The sequence below is a fragment of the Typopeltis vanoorti genome, chromosome 20, assembly GCF_054136105.1.
Source record: "Typopeltis vanoorti isolate ZY-2024b chromosome 20, IOZ_Tvanoo_1.0, whole genome shotgun sequence".
In the NCBI taxonomy this organism is placed as follows: domain Eukaryota; kingdom Metazoa; phylum Arthropoda; class Arachnida; order Uropygi; family Thelyphonidae; genus Typopeltis; species Typopeltis vanoorti.
Window position 1 is genome coordinate 34353572 of NC_143568.1, and position 17825 is coordinate 34371396.

Genomic DNA, 17825 nt, shown 5'->3' on the forward strand with positions numbered 1-17825 from the left:
TCTTGGTCACTCGTCTCTGGATCCTCCCCACTTCCTCCCCATCACGAAGAAACCCTGGTGCCCATAACTGGGCACAGTAGTCCAGATGGGGTTTTATCAAGGCTCGATACAGAGGAACAACAACTTGTTTGTCTCTGCATGTTAAAGTATTTTTCAGAAGCCAAGTGATTTGATGAGCTGATTTAGTCACTTTTGCAATGTGCCCCCTAAACTTCAATTCCCTATCCACCAACACTCTCAAATCTTTGGCCTCATCAATCTCCTGGAGTACGGTTCCACCAATGCGATATACTGCTGCTATTCTTTTCACCCCAAAGTGCATAACCTTACACTTTGCCACATTAAATTGACATCCATTTTTCCTAGCCCAGTCCTCCAAACTATCCAAATCATCCTGTACAATTTTGACATCCTGTGCACTCACAATTGCTCTACCCAACTTTGCATCATCAGCAAACAAGTGAACACTTCCTCTCAAATCCTTTCCTATATCATTGATGAACAAATTGAAAAGCAGTGATCCAAGAACAGAGCCCTACGGCACACCACTAGTCACAAGCCGTCTTTTAGACTCCACTCCTGCATAAACCACTCTCTGGTATCTCTCCTTCAACCACCCTCCTATCCATCTCACCAACTCTATATCTATCCCCATCTGCTCCAGTTTACTGATTAGGGTTCCATGTGGTATCCTGTGAAAGGCCTTGGCAAGGTCCAGTAGTCTCACTGTAAACCCATTACCCCTATCCAGTTCAGCCGTCACTGTGTTATAAAACGTGAGCAAGTTACTGAGGCATGATCTACCCTTCACAAAACCATGTTGTCCCCCATACAATATCCCATTTTCATCTATCCAATTCTGTATTCTTTTCTTGACTAATTTCTCTAAGACCTTGACAATGATTCCTGATATGCTAATCGGTCGGTAATTTACAACAGCAGTCTTGGAACCACCTTTATGCTGTGGAACTATTTTCCCCTCTTTCCGCCCCCTCGGGACTAACCCAGAGCGAGGCTCAAATTAAACAAAATAGTCAAGGGTACTGACAATTCTTTAGCTGCTTCTCGTAGCTGGTATACCATCCAATCCCAAGGATGTATTGACATTGAGGTTATGCAATAGACTACTCACCTCCACTTCATTCACCACAATTCCCGTATAATCTACTGGTTTATTCGTTTCTGCAATGTCACCACCTGGATGATATATACTTGCAAAGTGCTCACTCAGTAACTCAACTATATCAACTGATTCATTTACCTCCCTACCATCGGCATTCTTTAAAATCATTCTGCCATGTACATTTTTCCTTTTGCTCGCTACATATCTAAAAAAACTGTTTAGGATTCTCTTTAGCCTGCATGGCCAATGTTCTTTCATAATCCTTTTTTGCTTTCCTTACCACACTCGTTACCCTTCTGGCCTGCGCTTTATACCGTTCATGTGCCTGCCGGTCACCTTTCTCCTTAAATTCCCTCCATAGTTGTTTCTTTTTTTGCAGCTCAAGCTTAATGGTGTTATTCATCCATTTAACCCCTACTTGATTTATTATTCGGACTCTAGGTATACAGTCAGCCATTGCTTCATGCAAACACTTCTTAACTGCCTCCCATGCACTATCAACTTCTAGTCCTTGCAGTTGTACATGCCATGGCACTGAACCAATCAAACTGCTAAGCTTGTCATACTTTCCAGCCCGATAATTCCACATGTACCCTGTCTTAATTGAAAATTCCACACCTTTAGCCACCTCCCAAGTCAAGTATTGTTTATTTATTATATTATAGTATATAATATATAATATAATATATTATAGTATATAATATATTATAGTATTGTCTACGAGGACATATGCTAAAATCCAATTTTTCCGAATGTCACTCGAACATCCAAATACTAGGAACATTATTTATTTTTAATGTATATGCAGATATCTGAGCCAGTGCAATCATTCCATCCTATACTGGCGTATTGCCACTAAAAATGTCCTAAATATTTCTAACCAGAAGTGTTGAAACCCATGTGAACTTTCGTTTGAAGTGGTATGGACTATAATGAGAATGAATTCAGAACAAGCACCAAGAAATATATATATGAAAATTCATCGGAGAAGAACCAATATAAGAGAAGATTTAAAAAAAAGCGTGAATTGTAACGGTGTTCAGGAAGAAAAAATATCGGATAATAAAAAGAGACGGAGAGTTTTTATCTGCTTGACTTGACAGTTTCTGCTGGAGCAGTTGTTGATAAAATAAGTACCTGTTCGTGCTACTGACCTTTACTGTCCATTACCACTTGTCAAATTCACAATTATAAGGACATCCAACGGTACCAAAATAAACGTATATATTGTAAAATCCAGTTAGATTTTGCAAAAAAAGGCAATAATTATTCAGCCCATTTTGTGGTATTTAATGCATATACTAATAAAATACTAATTATTAAACTAAAATTAGTTTAGATATTTTTTCTTCAGGGCAATGTAACAAATGTGATTGATTGATTTTCAGTCGTTTCCGACCGTAGGTGACTTTGTAGGCTTTGCCCACAAAGTATTCATGGTGAGATTTTTTTTTTTTTTTTTTTTTTTTAACAGGGTAGTTCACCATTGCTCTCCAAAATCCCTCAATTTTATCCGGGCTCGGGACCGGCATATGGCTGGGACGTATTCGTGACTGCAATCCACGTGTGTTCACGGGGCCGGTTTTGCCTGTTCTGGGGGGCGAACCCGAGTTTCCGGGTGAAAAAAACACCTACACCGTATGAGGCTGGCTAACTCACCTTTCGTCGAAAGAGACTAGATAAAGGTTCCTCACGTCACTGGCGGGAATCGAATGTTCGTCTGTACTGACTGAGCTACGGAGGCTCGTAACAAATGTAGATTTGAAAACAACGTTTTTGGGAAATTCATTATTATCTTTACTTAAAGTGAATTTACTTAATTCTTTTTCAAACAATAGAAATAAGAATCTTATCTTCGCCTTATTTCACGATGAATGATTAATTTATAATTGTAATCATTTTTAAATAAATGAGGTGTATCAATAACACCTCTATCAGTCTGGTTACCTCGTCTTTGTAGTGTCCTGCTTTTCTCTATTTATAAAATGTGGACCAATCTTTCTGTGTCTACAAACATCCTACAATGAAACATTAATTCTCTAATAAAATATTCCAGATACCGAACTTGAGTTTATTATGCATTTCGGTGGAGTATTAACAAATACAGAGGTGTATCTCAGTCAGTTTCAACGAACTCTTTTGGATGAAAAGACGTATATTCTATCTGTCTAGAACATGACGAACCTTTATTAGGGCTTTTCAATTGAAGATGAGTTGGCTGATCTCATATACGGGGATGGAAGTTTTTCCGCCTGGAAACTAAGGTTTTCATCTTGCAACCAGTAAAACCAGTCAGGAGAACACACACAACTTACACACAAGATTGTACATTTAGAGATAAAACTTACCACCTCAATCCTAAAATTATGATTACGAAAGTGAATCTGGGCAGGTCATAGGCCTTAATAGCCAGTAGGTACTATAGATTATTATGTCAACAAATATTGTCTGGCGCACCACAGATTTGCACCATCGCTGACTAAACTATGACTAGGGATCCCATTTTTTGAAAACAAAAAACCGGGACACAATAAATTTTGTAGAATTACGGGTTAAGAGAAATAAATTTTGTAGAATTAAGAGTTAAGAGAAATAAATTTTATTCGTTAACATTATGTATTTTAAAATAAAAAAATTAAATATTTATTTGAATTTGATTTATTAATATAGATAACATAAATGCTTATACATACGTCAAATAAATAGAATTCTAATAACAACACTTAAACACAGATGACAATACTTAAACACGTAACACTTAAATCAAACAATAATAAGTAGATGAAATATAAAGATATAAAATGTTAATATGTCAATAAAACGGTACAATACAATGTAAATACAATAAAATATAAACAACACGAGCCTTATGCGTATTGTGTAGATGCATAACATCTGAAATTATATTACGTCTGGTCGGCCGTAAATAAATATACGGCCGATCAGACGAACGAAATAGATGCCGTGGTCGCGATTAGTTAAACATACAGTTGGGCGATGTCTCCCTCATTCTGACATCCTTTCTCCGGCTGAATGAAATGTATGAACTAAATCGTTTTTCCAAAATTCTAACATTCTGGTAATTCACCGAACTACAAAATGTCTCTGCTTTTTTGTTTTGTAAACATACATTTTTAAATTTTTACCATCAAAGTAGAAATTAAAGATGATAACTACGCGATAACAAAAGAAATGGAAACTCTATTTAAAGCAGAATTAAATGATCTGAAGGCATCATTGGAATATAGCTTTGCATGCATTCAAGATCTTAAGAACAAAGCCGAATGCAATGAAAAGCTAATTAATAACCTCTGCACTAAAAACACTAAACTAACAAACGAAAATAAAATACTAAAAGCCCAAATGAATGATCTGAAATGGGAAGTTAATGAAATTCAACAGTGCTCCAGGATGAACAATATCGAAGTAAATGGTCTACCAGAAGCTCAGAATGAAAATTTGCATACTATTACTGAAAGACTGGTAAATATACTTGGAGTAAAAAAAGAAGGCATCATACACGTCCACAGAATACCCACTAACAGAAAAACCGACATCAAGCCAGTTATTATTCAGTTAGAAAGCAAGATTACTAAAAATAAATGGATGACGGAGGCAAGAAAACTCAAGATTACAGCTCAACAAATTGATGAACAGTTAAAACCCGTTTCCGTATACATAATTGAACATTTGGCTAAACTTAATAAGCAACTTCTTTACGAAGCAAAACAAATGAGAGCAAGTGGTGCAGTTAAATATGTATGGGTAAGAGATGGTAAACTATTCATGAGAAAGAATGACAACACTAAAGTGATACGGATAAAAACACCGGACGATCTCAACGAACTCAAACAAAGAAGGCAGTAAATCTAAATGTTACCTATGAATAATTGGAGCAATATAAACCTAATGGATTTAGGATTTAACATGAATAATTTAGATTCTTATACACCTGTAAACTGTAAAAAAATATATAATTTAACTTCTGTTAAGAAATTTTTTGATACCACTATAAATTCATCCAAGAATTTCAATATATATCACGTTAATATTAGATCAATAAGGTCAAATTTTGATAATTTAATGTTAGTTTTTACAGAGATCCAATCATATATAGACTAGTCTTAAGTGAAATATGGATCAAACAGCTTGAGGTTGATCATTATTCTCTCGCAGATTACGATATGTATTATGTTGTCGCGATTATAATCGTTCAGGTGGATTAATTCTATATGCTAAAAAATATTTATAAATTTCACAGACTGGAATTAAAATTTCAAACTGCTGAAACTGTAATGATTTACGACACAGCAAATGAATATACTTATAATTGCTATATACCGTGCATGCGATGGCCCAGTAGATATCTTTCTAACAGAGCTAAATAATGTCTTAAAAACCTTAATATATGACAATATCATACTAGTGGGGGATATAAATTTGGACCTTCATAAGAGTAATAGTAAAACTGAAGAATATAAAAATATATTATCTACTCATGGGTTTCTTGCTTACATCGATGGCAATACGAGAGAAGTGTACAACTCGACTAGTTGCATTGATCACATATTCATAAGAAACAGAATGGCCTATGAGGTATCCACTGCAATCTATATTAGTAATATAACAGATCACCATTCGATATTTTGAAACTATCTATACCTGATAGTGTTAACATGAGTTGCACAGGTAGTCAGAATAAATTTGTAATTGGCACCAATTATAAAAAAATTTGAAAGATACATAAAGCATTATCAACTGCCACAAACTGATTTATTAGACACAAATCAGTTTCAGTTATATGAATTTATCAAAATCATATGCAGACACTAAATCGCAATATCATAAAACAGTTACTACAAAAAAGGACGTTCACACACACTGGATAACAGATCAACTAAAAAATATGATAAAGACAAAAGAAAAGCTCTACTATAAGCATAAAAAAATACATACAATTTAAATTTTGAATATGACTATAAAAATTTCGTTAAACATTTAAAGGAAAAAATAAAACAGGCTAAAGAACATTCTCTATTATCGAAATTTCTTTCTTGTTGTAATGATAAAAGTAAAGAATGGAGGTTGGTCAATATGATAATAGTAATAACACAAAACAGAAAACGCGAGAATTTCCAGAGGGCAATGACATCACTGATCTACTTAACAAAATGAACAACCACTTTACCAACTATGGCAGTTGTGTTTTCGGCCCTGCAGAACGGGCAAAGTATGTCAGTCACCTTCCGTGGATAAAGAATTCTATGTATCTACATGCAGTAAACGAAGATGAAGTGAAGAGTGTAGTAATCGGATTAAAAAAAAGGGAAAAAAGTGGGATGTGACAACATAAATGTTAAAAAGTTAAACATTATCATTAGGCATAAATTACAATTCTTTACAAATATCATTAATAAATCCTTTGAGCGTGGTAAATTTATAGAACACCTAAAGACTGCTTCAGTTGTGCCGTTATTTAAAGGAGGAAATAGAAATGAAATCAAAAATTACAGGCCAATATCTATACTATCCACAATCTCAAAGGTTATTGAAATTCTGATAAAAAAACACTTAAATAGCTATTTAAATACAATATCCTTTTACGCTACTAATCAATATGGGTTCAGATCCAGAAGCAATACTGAAAAAGCGCTACTCGAGTTTCATAAAAAGGTCTATAGTGGAATAAATGAAGGAATGCACACGGCAGCTGTTTTTCTTGATATATCTAAAGCGTTCGTCTGTGTTCATCATGATCTATTGCTATTAAAAATGTCCAAATACGGCATTAGGGGAATTACTAATGACTGGTTCAAATCCTATCTGAATAATAGAAAACAACATACCAGCTATGATATATTTAAAAACACAACAAACATAATAAAATACAGAGTCCCACAAGGGTCAGTACTAGGACCCATCCTATTCATAATATATGTTAATGATCTATGTAAATACAAACTTTTTGGCAAAATGATATCCTTTGCTGACGATACGGCTTTAGTATACACCGAAACAACCCTTGAAAATCTAAAAAATCGGATTAATAGCGATATGTTAAAACTAAGTATATGGTTTAGCAACAACGGATTTAACATTAATACCGACAAAACGAGATATATGTAATTTACATTAACAGACAAATTAAATCACAGTATAACTATAAAATGGCATGAAAGGAAATGTAGTGATATTCTAAATTGTAAATGTAGCTTAATCAAAAAAAAAAAAAAAAAAAGTCAAGTATTTGGGCCTCCATATCGATAGCAATTTGAAGTGGAACTCCCACACCACTTTCTTAACAAACAAGTTTAGGTTCATAATTAACAGAATATATTATGTTAAAAATTTTCTAAATGCAGCATTCTTAAGATGTTTATACTATTCCTGGGTAAATTCTTCACTGCAATATAGCATTACCTGTTGGGGAGAAGACTAATATAACAATCTGCTTCCATTAATAAGAATACAAAACAGAATAATTAGAGCCATAACTACTACCGGCTTTGCACTTTCAACCAATGATCTGTATATCGTTCATAATATTCTACCATTTCAGAAACTATATCTCTATGGTTGTCTGTTATATGTAAAAAGAAACACTGAACGTTTCTTGGTATATAATAATGTAGACTATGAATTGCGCTGCGGTCGAAACACGCTGGAAGTACCTAAGGCTAACAAAGAAATTTTTCGTAAATCTTTCGAGTACACTGCGACGAGCAGCTATAATAAACTTCCGAATGAAATTAAATCTATAACCTCAGAATATGTATTCAGAAAAATATCGAGAAAGTACCTTATGGGATTAAAGAATGTTGACAATTATTTTAAACGTATAGTATAAGAGATCATTATAACTCATATATCATAACCAATTAAGGTATTGATTTACAAATTGGTTCATTCAATTAGGAAATAAAATATCAACATGTACATTATTATAACTGGTAAGGGAGCCCTCTTAGATGCGGTCCCCGGACTCTCAGTGTCTGTTTTAAGCTAATTACTTTTCTAGTAACCAGTATGGCTACGCCCTTGGTTACACATATTTGCATTAACTAACTTACATTACTCTAAACCAATTACTTATCATAACTTTGAAACCATTCGAAATATATTATATTCTACTTGCATATATGAGAAAACTTTTTATTAACCATAATAAAATAATAGCCATAATAAGTGTTAGTACCAACAGAATATGATAGTAATACTTGAATTTTATTTTGTAACATTGTACTGTGCATTGAATTGTATTGTGAAATATTGTCATAATTATACAAGTTGAATAGTATAATATGTGTAATTTGTATACGTGATGCGAATAATAATAATAATAATAAACAAACAATATATAGTTTGAAAGACTACAGTAAAAAAAAAAAAGCACCCAAAAATATTATGACTTGTACTTATTCTTGTTAGAAATGTTAATATTTTTTATATTCTAAAATATCCGGGACATTTAGCGTCCCGAACTAAACATATCGGGACGCCGGGACAGAAGTAATAAAACCGGGACGTATGGGATCCCTAACTATGACCTACGAATGTAATGAAGAACTGAATATCGCACTCTCCTTGGAAATTAATTTCCAAACTTGTCAAAATGGCGTAAACGCAAACCTAAATATTATCTAGTGACTGAAATATTTATTACACATAGTCATAAACACTGTTATTTCTTTCGAAATAATGATTTTACTAGTGTTTTCAGCGGGCCTTATTACTTGATTTCTTTCTTACATCCAATAACAAATAAACGAAATATTTCGCAGAATGTATAATGCTTTTTAACAGGAAAAAAAAAAAGCTATATATATATATATATATATATATATATATATGAAAATGAGTTTTCAGCAATAACTCATTTTCGCAACTTATTTCTGACAGAAATATACATAAGTTTTATTTTTAAGGCTTCTTCTTCTACCGTTCTCAACGGACCCTTAAGCGCCCATAATCGTCCAAGTAATCCTTGGAATTCGTATGACTCCAGGATAAGGCGGTTAGCTCTATGCCTATAAGTATATTTTGTATGTAAATTGCATGAGTTTTCCCGTATGTGGGATGGAAAACAATTTTCCGGGAAAAAAACTCTTCGATTAATTTGAGGGCCTCCGTTTGAGACCGGCTAACCCACCTTCACTTGAAAAGACCCGATAAAGATTCTGCGCGTCCTAGACGGGATTAGAACCCAGGTCTTTCTAACCGAAGGGCATTGTCTAAACCAATTCACTTACGGAAGCTCTCTTACACGGCTTCTTATCTCGCCATTCTTTCATTCAACTAATAATCGGCTTCTTGACATAAAACGTTTGAAGCAAAATAGCACTAGAAGATTCAATATCACTAATGTTATAATTTGGACAATCATCTGCTGCTGCATTTCGTTTCCCTCGAACTTGGGCCTTGTTTCACGCAGGATCTTATTGTATATTAGAACATAGGCAACAACTGTTGCATGAACATGCATATGATATTAACTCACAATGCAGAGTATGATGAAGAGGAAAGGGCCAGCGAGCAACACATCCCTTTGTGACTGGTTTATTCCTGTAAAGTAGAATCACATAAAATGATCAATTAATTTGAGTGCCTGATAGTATATACAAAATAATTCTTGTGAATCTTTGACTCTGTTCCGGAATGCAACACGTTTGGCAACTCTCATTCAACTAATAATTATGGTTCTTCGAGCTTGATAATAGCTTTCAAGTGGTAGGTTTTTAAATGTCCACATTAGAATCTACAAAGCAGCTACTAGTATTTACAGAAATTAAGAAACTAATTAAAATCCCATACATCTTTAATGATTTCAATGGTCATTCATTTAAACGTTCAAATGTGTAAGGTTTTTGTTCAAATTCAAAGTAACTTCGCTCACTTAACTGATCCTCGTCTACTTGGTGTATCGGTACAAAGGCATCATTCTGTTCTACTCCTATCTTTCTTTATGTGTGTTTGAATGTTCTTTTGATCTTCTCTCATGTCTGCTTAGTCTTCCTATAGGTCTCTTTCCCTGCAATCTACCTTACTTTGAATATGTCTCGTTTCTTCTTTCTGTGAACATGTCCAAACTATCTGAGTTGTACTACCTGGAACTGTTTTAAGTAGTTTTAATCCTATGCTTGTTCTTATTGTTTGGTTTCTTATCTTGCATGTTCTGGTTTTGGCTTCTATCCTCCCAAGAAATCTTTTGTGTGCTTTTCAGTATATGGATTGTTTTGTCGTTAATGGTAACGACAGGTTAATAGTGAAATATAAACTATCGGTAAGCAGATAATTTCCTTTTTAATAATAATAATAATAATAATAAACTCTTATTAAGAATTAATTATATGAAGAGCCAAAGGTTTCAATTCGGCGACATGAACTTATTTAAGTTAAGAGATATTACATCCCATATTGTTTCATAGCTGAATAAGAAACTCAAAGAGTTTCATGCCGAATGTAGAAACTATATAAAGTTTGGCGAGTCCAAGCGTAAGCAAATACCTGGATAGGGTAACACCTGACCGATTTGGTAGTGCAACACTGAGGCAACTCCTAGTAAGGGTGGAGCAAGATCCGATCACTATTTCATATATTTACCCATAATGTGAATCCCAGCTCCTAGGAGCTGTAATATTGTTCTACATTATGAGAGAATGTCACTACCCAGACCGGTTTTAACCTTTATTGAGGTCTCATCGGTGAGTAGGTAGACCTAGTAATACCAAGTTTGTAGCAAACAGAACTTACATACCCTACTATGAGAATTGCCAAGAAGGTGTCCTAATAAGTTATTAATTATATGAAGAGCCAAATGCTTAAATTCGGCGACATGAACTTATTTAAGTTAAGGGATATTACATCCCATATTGTTTCATGGTATGTTTCAACAATATGAGATTTAATATCCCTTAACTTAAATAAACTCTTATTAAGATGTTTTGGCTTTTTGATTGAAAAGTGATCTAAATATTTAAAGCTGGTTACTAGTTCTAAAATTTTATCCTAAAGCATTGCATAGGTTCTTCCCCCCCCCCCGAGAATTGTATCTTTTTTCCCCTCTTTAGCTAATTCTCATATTCCTTTCCAGCATTTACTTCTTCATTCAAAATATTTAAATTATAAGATCTCCATGTGATTTTGCTAATCGTACCACATCAATCAAAGTCTGCAGAATTCTCAAAATGAGCTTTATCAGCCAATTATGCGGCACTATTAGCAAAATCATACTTATAATTCTGCAAGTCTTGACGAAATCATCAGGATTTTACTTGCAGAGTAAAAATCAAACAATTTCTGATAGAATCTGTCGATGCAGTAAACAACAGTGGACTGAGAGCATCCATCTCTCTCAAGTCAGGCTGTTTTCACTCTAACATAAATTTAATTTTATGCTATGAAATATTAAACTTTTAATGGAAAATCTATAATTAATAATGGAAAACCTATAGTTAAAAATCTGTTTTTAATATAAAAATTGCTTTAAATTTCAAAAATTTTAAAAACTACATTCTCAAAACGACAATTATTATCAGTTTCAGTTAAATTTAAAGGAGACGGCTAATACAGTATCTGTTAAATTATATTAGATTCCTAAGAAACTTGCAAAATTGTGAGAAAATAGTTCTGTAAAAAAAAAAAAAAATGCATCTCTGTCTCTAGCAAAAAAATGCATCTCATCCCTGTAGCGATTGAATATTATCATTTTTAAATAAAGCGAATTTTAGAGAAATAATTATAAATTTAAATTACATAAACATAATTAAGTTTTGCATTAAAATGTGTACAAATTAAAACCTTGAACTGCTACTAAATCGTAAAAGATAAATATAATATTTTAATTATAATGTTAGTTATTACTGTCCTGTCAGACGCTTGCGAATGATAAAAATGAAAATAGCTTGAAGTCTTCTTGGTATATTAAGCTGCTCGAAAGACTCAAATATTTGAGATTCACCAGAGTTCTGGATATCAGTATTACCTACATATCTACTGGCTCTAGATACAAAGAATTCTACTATTTAGAAGAGGGCAATCCGATTAATCGAAGGATTCACTGCAATCACTCTCTGTGTTACACACACACACAGATTTAGTTTATATCCTTCTCTCTCCACACTTAACACATTAGCTTCTCTTCCTCCTTATCTTTTTTTTTTGTCACCACAAAAAAAAACTATTTTGTGTCGCTTCTTTATAGTCTCCTATTCCAATTATATTTATACTGCAGCATGGAAATTAGTCTGTGTCAACATAATCCTAGAGACTACATATATTTACCTCCCGATTATCGCTGGTACTTTTACTTCAGTTCTTTCTAAATTAATGAAAAACCTAACATTGAAATTAAAGGGATAAGGAAGTGTCCAGTATGATTCTGCCACTGTTAATCAAGAGGTGATGGTGTTTATTCTACGCATCCTTTGACAATTCAGTGCAAAATTATGGGGAAATTCAAGTATTTGTTCTTAATTTCTTTAAGACATTTGAGTTTTGATCTCTTAATAACCTTTGTGCTAATTTTTTTAAACTTTGTATCATCTTGTCACATTACGTATGTAATCATGTATGAATTTTTATCCTCAAACTCTGCAAATCATATACGGAATTGATGTTTTTTGTTCTTCTTTGACCTGCTCTCGTCCTTCCTTCTTCTGTACCTTGAACACGTGGATGCAGATACGACCAATAGTTTCGCTTAAGGCAACGCACTGCTCGTCTCTTTCATATTTGACAACCTTTGTATTATACAAATCAACAAAACTACTAGCATATCTAATAATTATTTTTTTTTTATCTCTAAACCATTCTTTAATAGGAGTCTGATAACCTTAATAGCTATTTTAATGCTAATAAAACTTAACCTTGTCAAAGAGGTTCTCTCTTTCTGTAGCTAGGCCTTTACCGCTAAATAAGTATTAAATACGTGCAATTATAAATTCGTTGAATTACAGAATGTTCAGTATATCTGAAATGGTGTCTAAGAGTTTGATGAAAACCTCAGCTCAGTACAGAAAAGTAGTTAAGTTATCTCGGTTCAAGTTCTAACTCATGAAACAAACTGTTCTCCTTCTTCGCTCATTTTTTTTCTAATTAAAAATAATATTATATTTTATATATATATAATATTATTTTATTTTATTTTATTATTCCACAGAATAATGTAATATATTATATCATCGATATAATTCCCCTTGGTTAGAAAAACCTAGGCTTGAATTCTGTCTAGGATGCAAAAAAACATTTATCAGGGATTTTCAACTGGTGAGCTAGCTAGTTTCATAGGGAGGTAGTATTCTCCCCCCCCCTAAAAACTCGGGGTTTGCATCCCGCAAACCAGCCAGAAGAACACATGCTATTAACAGACATAATACATTGGTGTCATAGCCTTGTTGTTTTTGGCTTTATATCCAAAACACACAAACAAACAATCTCCTCAAGCTTTCCATTCATCCATAGCCCCTTGATTCAACCTACAGTGCATCTCTCTCTCTCTCTCTCTCGTGTATAATCACCATAACAGAAGGGATCTTCGAATTCTCATTTGTGTATCCTTTCCTAAGTTTAACTCACATGTTTGTTGCATTTAAATAGCATTCATGAATACATGTCAACACCTACACCTACAAGTAACGTATATGGTATTGTACTGAAAAAAAAAAGTGATTGAAATTTTATTTGAATCTTACTTCGAGCCTCTCTTGACACTGTCGTGAGCGTCACATAATTTGAAATGAACTGCCTTAAAGGATACGATAAAAAAAAAAAGTATTAAAGTTCGATTTCGACAAAAGGCCTATATATATATATATATATATATATATATATATATATATATATATATATATATATATATATATATATATCAGGAAATATACTTAAATGTTATATTTTGCAATATATTGATGAATATCACTTGAGTATTTTGTAAGCATGCTTGTTTTCTTATTCTACTTGCCTGTTAGCGCAGAATTGTTCACCGGATGAAGCATACTCCTGCCCCCTGTAGTTTCGATCGTCATGTGTTTTTCATTAATTTTACCAAGTAAGTAAATTAATTGATTGCATGTATGTATAAGTGAAGAATATAATAAAATTCTTCTTAAACTATATTAATTTAGAAGATTTTATAAAATAACTAATCTTGACAAAACTGACAGTACTATATAAGTATGAAACAGTTTTAGTTTCAAATTTATTTCATGTCCATTAGAAACAACACAAAATTTAACAATTTAATTACTCAAATGATAAGTAAAGTTTTTGCAATACATACAAAAAAGCGAATAGGAATACAAGATAAGGCGTAGGAAAAGAACATGACGTTCAAATTTAGGTGTTTGCACAATGGATAGCAGCATCCGTACATTTAAGCAAATCTCTGGTTGTGCAAGGTTGACCAAGTCGCCGGCATGTCGAAAGATTTTCAGTGATTTCTGTTTTATTTCATCTCATTTAGGGAAACCTGAATATTTCACAGGGTTCCCTTTTTTTTTAGTTTGGATCTTCCCATTCTGGTGCGTAGCCTGTTCAGGTTCCTCTAAGTATTCCAGTTTAGATGCCTGGTAGTGGCCCTACTGAGATTGGCAGTTGTAGTTCATTGCAGTTGTTAGTGTTATTAAGTGATTTTTCCCAGAGTTCTAGCTTGCTCTACCTTGGTTGCCGATACTCTAAGTCAGGGGTTTTCAACCTTTCAGATAGTGCGGGCTGCATTAAAAATTTCAATGAAGCCCGCGAGCCACTAAGCTATATTGCGGTATTTAGAATTGTAAGATGCTTTCCAGATTCACAAGGAACGCTGTGAATTTGATACTTTGCATAAAATCCTATAAAAATAAACAAACTCATCTTTAACAGCGTAGGTAGGAGTCGGGTTCATGATAAGTAAATATAATCAATACTTGAAAAAAGATAATTTAATGAAGAAATCGTTCATTTTTTGCAATGTAAATGGGCAACTTAGCAATGTTTTTCCTTGACCGGCTTGTCGATGTTGGCATCTAAGTTGGAAGTCGCTATGCGCAGAATATTCTCAAGGTGTTTGTCATAATCTGAGTTCTTGTCTTGAACTTCACATGCTTCATTCTGGAGAAGAACTGCTCACATAAGTATGTCCTTCCTAACAAAGTGCACATCTTCAAAGCATGCTGGCGAAGATTAGGGAATGCGTCCTCAGAAATGTAGTCTTTGTAAAATGTAAGCAAGAGCACATTTAATTTTTCTCTCAAAGAAGAGTTGTTTTGGAGTTCAAGCAGCTCCATTTGTAGTGAGCCTGGAATTTCGGCAGCATTGACACTGAATGGCATTGAAAATAAATCTAAAGAAGACTGTTGGTTAAGAAAATCACTAAACTCACTTCGCAACACGGCTAATTTTGTAGTGTATTCATCAAGAGACGAACAGTTGGACTCAGCGAGAAGCTGAAAATGAGTTAATTCTTTTTTTTGCGAGTTGTGCCTCCCAAAGTTTGAGCTTAACCATAAAAGCTTTGATGTGATCAAACAGAGTGTGCACCAGGTGATCTTTGAATTGTAGCCGCGTATTTAGGTCATTCATATGCAATGAGATGTCGGTCACAAAAAGCAAAGTCTGTCATTCACTTCAGATCGTTAAATTTCGCAATCGGATTCCCCTTGGTTTGCATGAACTGCTGTATTTCGCTCCTTAAGTCAAAGACTCTTTTAACAACTTTCTCTCTGCTCAACCAACGCACATCACTATAATAAACCACATCGCCGTGATCCGCTTCGCACTCTCGGGTCAAAAACTCTTGGAATTGACAATGATTCAATCCTCTTGCCCTAATCATGTCGACGACAGTCACAGTAACTTTCATGACGTTCCCAAATCCAATAGTTTTTGGCGCACAAATTCTCCTGGTGGATTAAACATTGGTAATGAACCAAATCTTTTCCTTCTAGTTCTGGTTCTTTCCGTAGCAGCGCAACAAACCCTTCTTTCTCACCATAGCAGGGGCATCATTAGTTACTATATCCTCGAGGTTGGTTAAGCTGAGGTCGAAACGCTGGAGCGTTTTCTTGGCGGCATCAAGAATATCACTACCTTTCGTCGTTCAATTCATAGGTATGAGCGCTAGCAGTTCTTCTGTCACATTGAATTGTTGATCAATGCCACAGACAAAGATAGCCAGTTGTGCTGTATCCTTCACATCTAAAGCAAGTGAATATGACGTAAATTCGGACGACCGTTTTTTTAAAGTTCCTTCAATCTCATTGTCAAGTTCTTCGTCACGTCGTGCTACAGTTGCCACAGACAAACTCGGTTTTTTAAACACTTCCTTATTATTTGGGAGCAGAATATCACCAGCAGCGACGAGACACTCTTTTACAAATTCGCCGTCCAAGAAGGTTTTTGTTTTGATTTTTTAGCAATTTTTTCAGCTATTACATAACTTTGACATACGCTTCGCTCTCTTCCCTCTGCCTTTTAAACGTATCCTGCTGGCATTTTAAATCAATTTGGAGACGGTTCACTTTGTACACACCCTTGAAGGTGATCGGTATTGGACGCATGCCTTGTCTCATAGTGTTGTTTTATATTGTATTCTTTTGATGCTGACACTGATCACGACAAATTAAACACATTGGCTTATCGTCGATCGGCACAAAAAATTACAAATTGGTCCACTTTTCATTAAAAACCCGACAAGAATCACTTGATTTATACTTTTTACCCAAAAAAAAATGACCCCAAATGGCCGTGTAACGGTTATTATCCACTGAATATGTCTCACACTAATGAAAAAATTCTGGCAATATAAAACCACAATAGGCTATGGCTCACACGACAAACCTGCATGCGCTTATACACGAATATCACACTGTTCACGACTGACTGACTGTGGATGAGATCGTCTTGTATTTATATGAAAATAACGAAGTATTGAGAACCTTCGAGATGTATCTGGAAGGCACTAGACGGCGCACTCGAACGAACTACTGCTTCGGCCATCTACCTACGACGTTATTACTAGTACTTGGCGCTGGTAGATGGCCGAAGAAGCATGTCTATTTAATATTTATAGGATTTTATGTAAAGTATCAAATGCACAGCGTTCCTTGTGAATCTGGAAAGCATCTTACAATTCTAAATACCGCAGTATAGCTCAGTGGCCCGCGGGCTTTATTGAAATTATTTTTTATTTAATTGCGTTTTAATGTTAAGTAGTTATTTTTTCAAAATGGCTGGCGTGCCACGGCAAAGAGCTCCGAGGGCCATGACTTGAAGACCCCTGCTCTAAGTGGTTCTGCAGAAAACAGAAAGCTATGGTGTGAAATGAGAAGCAGTCTGGCAGGATTTTATCCATACAATGGGTGTATTCGGCTGTTGCGAGAATATTTGTTCATAACAAGAACAATTCTTCTAATAGCTAGTGGGGGAGCTATATCAGAGAGTTGGTAGAGATCAGTCAATAAAGGTGACTGATCTCTGCCAGTAGCTTGTATTTTATTTATTTATTTGCGATTCTGCTTTAATACTATATCAAGATTAGAGGTATGACATGAATTTTGATATTTCATCCGAAATAACAAATTATTGTTGTCTAAATTTATATCAAAATGTCTCCTAAAGATACGTATCCAGGTATTCTTAAGATTTTCTATACAGCTGACTTCTACGCAGCTGTCGTGGTCTCTGACATTTCTAGTCCACTGATATTTTAACGACTGCTTAGAAATTA

The 17825-nt window shown here is 34.3% G+C and overlaps 1 protein-coding gene across 2 annotated transcripts in view; it reads left to right on the forward strand.

The window, feature by feature from the left end:
- The window catches only part of pip (heparan sulfate 2-O-sulfotransferase pipe), a 94755-nt gene that overhangs the window by 55545 nt on the left and 21385 nt on the right, over positions 1-17825 (forward strand). For both annotated transcript variants that reach the window (XM_090409813.1, XM_090409814.1), the window contains one exon: positions 14089-14168. In XM_090409813.1, the coding sequence (XP_090265939.1) occupies positions 14089-14168 (80 nt within the window). The remainder of the gene's footprint in view (positions 1-14088; positions 14169-17825) is intronic.